Genomic DNA, 4,010 nt, shown 5'->3' with positions numbered 1-4,010 from the left:
GGAATGCAGGTCTTGTGTTGGGAGTCCGAGGGTCCTGCTGGGTCCCTCACCCCGTTTTCTTGGAGCACTGGATCCCAGGAGGTCTTGGCAGACCTGGGGCTGGCACCCTCTGGGCACAGAGCCCCAAACCCACACCTCTGAGTAGACAAGAGAAACAGGGACATTAGGACTGCAGGAAAGCTGAGGGATGCAGCATCTGTTGGACTGGTGGAGCAGAGGGCACCAGGCAGTCTTGGAAACGTTTTCTTTTTTCTTTTTTTCTCCTGTTTGGCCACTCAACAAGCCATGGCTGGGGGCAAAAGCCCCTCTGCCCTCCATGAGGTCAAACAGGTTGAAAGATGCTGCCCTTAAAGGAGGAATTGTTTACGCTTAGGGAGGAATGTGCTGTTTTGAAGTACTTTGTGTGCGTGATGTGTCTGAGCCCCTGACCCACCGCCTTGCTGAAGCCCTCCATCCATGCAGCAGGCTGCCATGGGCTCAGCCACCTTGTAGGTGAAGTGACCTGGCAGGAGGGTCCACGTGAGCCTTCCTGCCCCAAGATCCAGGCTGTGTAGCACCAGCTCTTGACTAAGGCAAGGTGCTGCCATGAGGGTTGTCTGCTAGGAGCCAAGCTGAAGGACTCCCTCATTTGTTTGATGTGGCAGTGATGTGGCTTTTTGGGCTGGGGTGACTTTGGGACCTGGGATGACTTGGAGAAGGTCAAGCCAAGGGTGAAAGCTTTGTTTTCTATTGCTGCAGGTTGGCTGAGTGTTTGGTTTTTCTGTGGTTTGGGCTGTTGCAGCCAGGGTGATCCTTTTTTCTCTCTCCTTCCTTCCTTCCTCCTCTGCAGCTTCTTAGCGAGGTTGGGCTGCTCATCCTGTGTGGATTATTTCACGACCCAGGGGCTGACCACCATCTATCAGATTGAGCATTACTCCATGGATGTAAGTAACTCCTCACCATTTCCTTTGTTTGCACCCTTGGCCCTGCTGTAGGAACAGGTCAGAAATCCAGACTCAGTATATTTTTATTTTTATATGATTAGTTCGATTTAAGGCTGTTGCACACAGAGAAGACTTATTGTGAGGTGAAGAGAGGCTGGACTCAGGGCCAGCATTGTAACTGCCTTGCCTGGCACAGAGCAAGAGAGGCTCTGTTTTTTTAAGAGTGTCTCTGTCTCCCCGTGCCCACCACTGTGCATTTTAGCCCGCAAAGTGGCCCCAGCCCACACGCTGGTTAATTCTGCAAGGCTTTGTTTCAGTTTACACCGCTCTGAAACACCTCACTCGCCTGCAGACAAGTAGGCTGTCCAGAAGTGGTCTGTGTTTTTCCCTCCCTGCTTCTGTTTTCTGGCCTTACCTTAACAATCTTCCCTTGCCACTGGCATCTCAGCCCAGCTGTTTTGGGTTTTTTTTTATTCTCTGGCATGGCTTTTGCTGCAGGGTTGCTGCTTCCTCTCCTGTGCCATTGCTCTCCTCAGAGCTGGCTGTCCGGTATTTTTGCCCCAAGACTTTGCAAAGCTGTGGTACTTTTGCTTCCTAGCATGGGCTGCCTTCCTTCTGCTGCTGCTGCTATGGTTAGAAAAGCTGACCCAAATTAACCAAAGCTGGTTGCTAATTTTTTCAGAAGCTGATACCACATTTCCCAGAGTTTAGGTAATGTGACCCTGAGGTACTGCACCAGAGATGATGGGGCCTCAAAGTCAAGTTTTCTAAGGTTATGTGTCTGTTCTGAAATTCTGGTTATGTTCAAATAACGAAGGCAGTTCCTAGTCAGACCCAGAGCTTTGAACACTGGAGCTCAGACTTGGATTCTAAAATCCTTTTGCAGGTTTTGAAATAAACATGGAAGTTTTCAAAGCCATTGAACTTCTGCAGCCCAGTATCCCCTGCCATAGACAGCCAGCAGATCTTCCTGAGCTTGCCTGGAGGCCTTGCAGTCTAGTTAAACAGCTGCTTTAAGTCACTGTATCTTATACGTGAAGGGGTGTTTTGTGCAACTTCAGAAAGACCTTGAGTCATTAGTCCTTGCTACCTCATGGCTACATGTGCTTGTTCAGAAGTGAACCACCACCTTCAGGATTAGTGGTTTGTCTTCTACAGTGCATCATGGGCACCTGGATTTTAGCAGCTTTGTTGGTTAATAGGCATTTGCAGGGTGGCCCAGAGGCTGCTGCTACTCCTGGAGCCCAGCTTGCCCAGGGATTGCCCTGTTAAGCCCTCCACCTTGCCTTGCAGGATCTGGTGAGCCTCAAGATCCCGGAGCAGTTCCGCCATGCCATCTGGAAGGGCATCCTGGACCACCGGCAGCTCCATGACTTCTCCTCCCCTCCCCACCTCCTGCGCACCCCCAGCGGCGCCTCCACCGTCAGTGTGGGCTCCAGCGAAACCCGGGGGGAGCGGGTCATCGACGCGGTCCGCTTCACGCTCCGGCAGACCATTTCCTTCCCGCCCCGCGACGAGTGGAACGACTTCAACTTCGACATGGATGCCCGGCGCAACAAACAACAACGCATCAAGGAGGAAGGGGAGTGAGCTCCGCAGACCCCGCTCCACCCCACCCCAGCCACAAACTGCTCAGCCCTTCATTTGTCTTCCTTCTGCTTGGTACTGCACCCCTGGACGAAGGGCGGAGGGAGCCTTCTTGCTCACTCATGCTATCTAGGTCATGTTCCTGGACCACGACCTCCACCCCACCTCTTCCAAGGGGAAGAGCTGAGCAAAGGGGGAAGGCGGGTGGTATTTCCTTGAAAGCCGTTGACCTTCTCAAGAAGGTGTCATTCTTGTTTCGTGTTTTCCTTTGGGGAGAGGGCTTCTTTTCTTGACTTTTGAATCCTCATACACCTTATGGGTGTCCTGACCTGCAAACTTGTCTCTCTCATCCAGCAAATCCCGCTTTGAAAAGCAGGAAGATTAAAATAAAGTTTTAAAAAGTAAAAAAAAAAAAAAAAAACCAACAAAAATAAAACCCAAACCTGAAACCAAATACAAAAAACCTAAAGCCACCAAATCCTGAACTGACAGTTCATGCAAAAAATAAATGGGAATCGGTCTGCTGAACGTTGCACTTAAACAGCCTCTTCCCACGGAGCTGAGTGCTCTGTTCATGTGTAATATTCTCCAGCGGAGACAGCACATGCACTTTGCTGGGCAGGCCAGCGCTTACGGCCACCTACAACCCACTTTTTCCCTTTCCTTTGCCTTCTCTGGGAAAAAACAAACCTGCTGTCTCTTCTTGTTTTGAACTTACATTCATGTGTATGTCCTAGTTTGCTTGTTTCAGGATATAAATGCAAATACAGCCATGGGTCACTCTTGACTTCTGTGCCCCACCCAACCTTTAGCTGTTCTGTACTACTACTGACATTTAAGCTAGAGAATTAGGCTTTGCCACATATGCAACCTGGTTAGTTTAGCATAAGGATTTGTCTGCCTAGCTTCCAGTTGAACAGAGCACCAACTGAGAGCTGCACACTGATTTGTAGGGCTTCAGCTATCCTAAACCCAGACAATCTCTTATTTAGACCATGCTAGATTGGTTTCCTGTCAAATAGAACTGTCTTTAGATACATCTGTAATAGGCTGGAGCCTGTTGTGGTTTGTTGCTGGTGACTGTAGACTAAGTGATGAGCAACTAGAAGTGGAAAGTGAAAAAAGAAAGAAATTTCCAACTGCCTTGGAACAAGGACCAGTTCCTAGTAATATGAGTGTTGCTAGTGCAAAATGTCATGTTTACATGAGAAATTGATTTTTCTCTGTTTTTTCTTCATTGGTTTTACAGCAGCTGTGCTCTGAGGCATTTCCTCTGACTGCCAGTGATCCTGTGGACAAGTAACTGAACAGAGTGCGTGTTTTCACATTTATATTGGCTAAGGTAGAGAGACTCTAATCTGTACAATACAAACCTAAACTGAGGAGCTTGGCTCAGCACAGCTGCTTTCAAGTTGGCTTGTTCTTTTTAACAGTAAGCCTGACTTTTTTTGGTTAAGGAAAGATGTAGAAAGCAGTTTAAATGACTTGTCATCCTACCTT

At 48.7% G+C, this 4,010-nt stretch overlaps 1 protein-coding gene across 2 annotated transcripts in view; it reads left to right on the top strand.

Annotated features, from left to right (window-relative positions):
* Nucleotides 1-2,911, top strand: part of TP63 (tumor protein p63) — a 68,274-nt gene extending 65,363 nt beyond the window's left edge. For both annotated transcript variants that reach the window (XM_010176250.1, XM_010176251.1), the window contains exons 11-12: nucleotides 830-923; nucleotides 2,217-2,911. In XM_010176250.1, the coding sequence (XP_010174552.1) occupies nucleotides 830-923; nucleotides 2,217-2,513 (391 nt within the window). In that variant the 3' untranslated portion in view covers nucleotides 2,514-2,911. The remainder of the gene's footprint in view (nucleotides 1-829; nucleotides 924-2,216) is intronic.
* Nucleotides 2,912-4,010: the final 1,099 nt, after the last annotated feature.

The sequence above is a fragment of the Antrostomus carolinensis genome, unplaced genomic scaffold, assembly GCF_000700745.2.
Source record: "Antrostomus carolinensis isolate BGI_N321 unplaced genomic scaffold, ASM70074v2 scaffold13059, whole genome shotgun sequence".
Lineage (NCBI taxonomy): Eukaryota > Metazoa > Chordata > Aves > Caprimulgiformes > Caprimulgidae > Antrostomus > Antrostomus carolinensis.
This window is presented reverse-complemented; position numbering and strand designations above follow the sequence as displayed.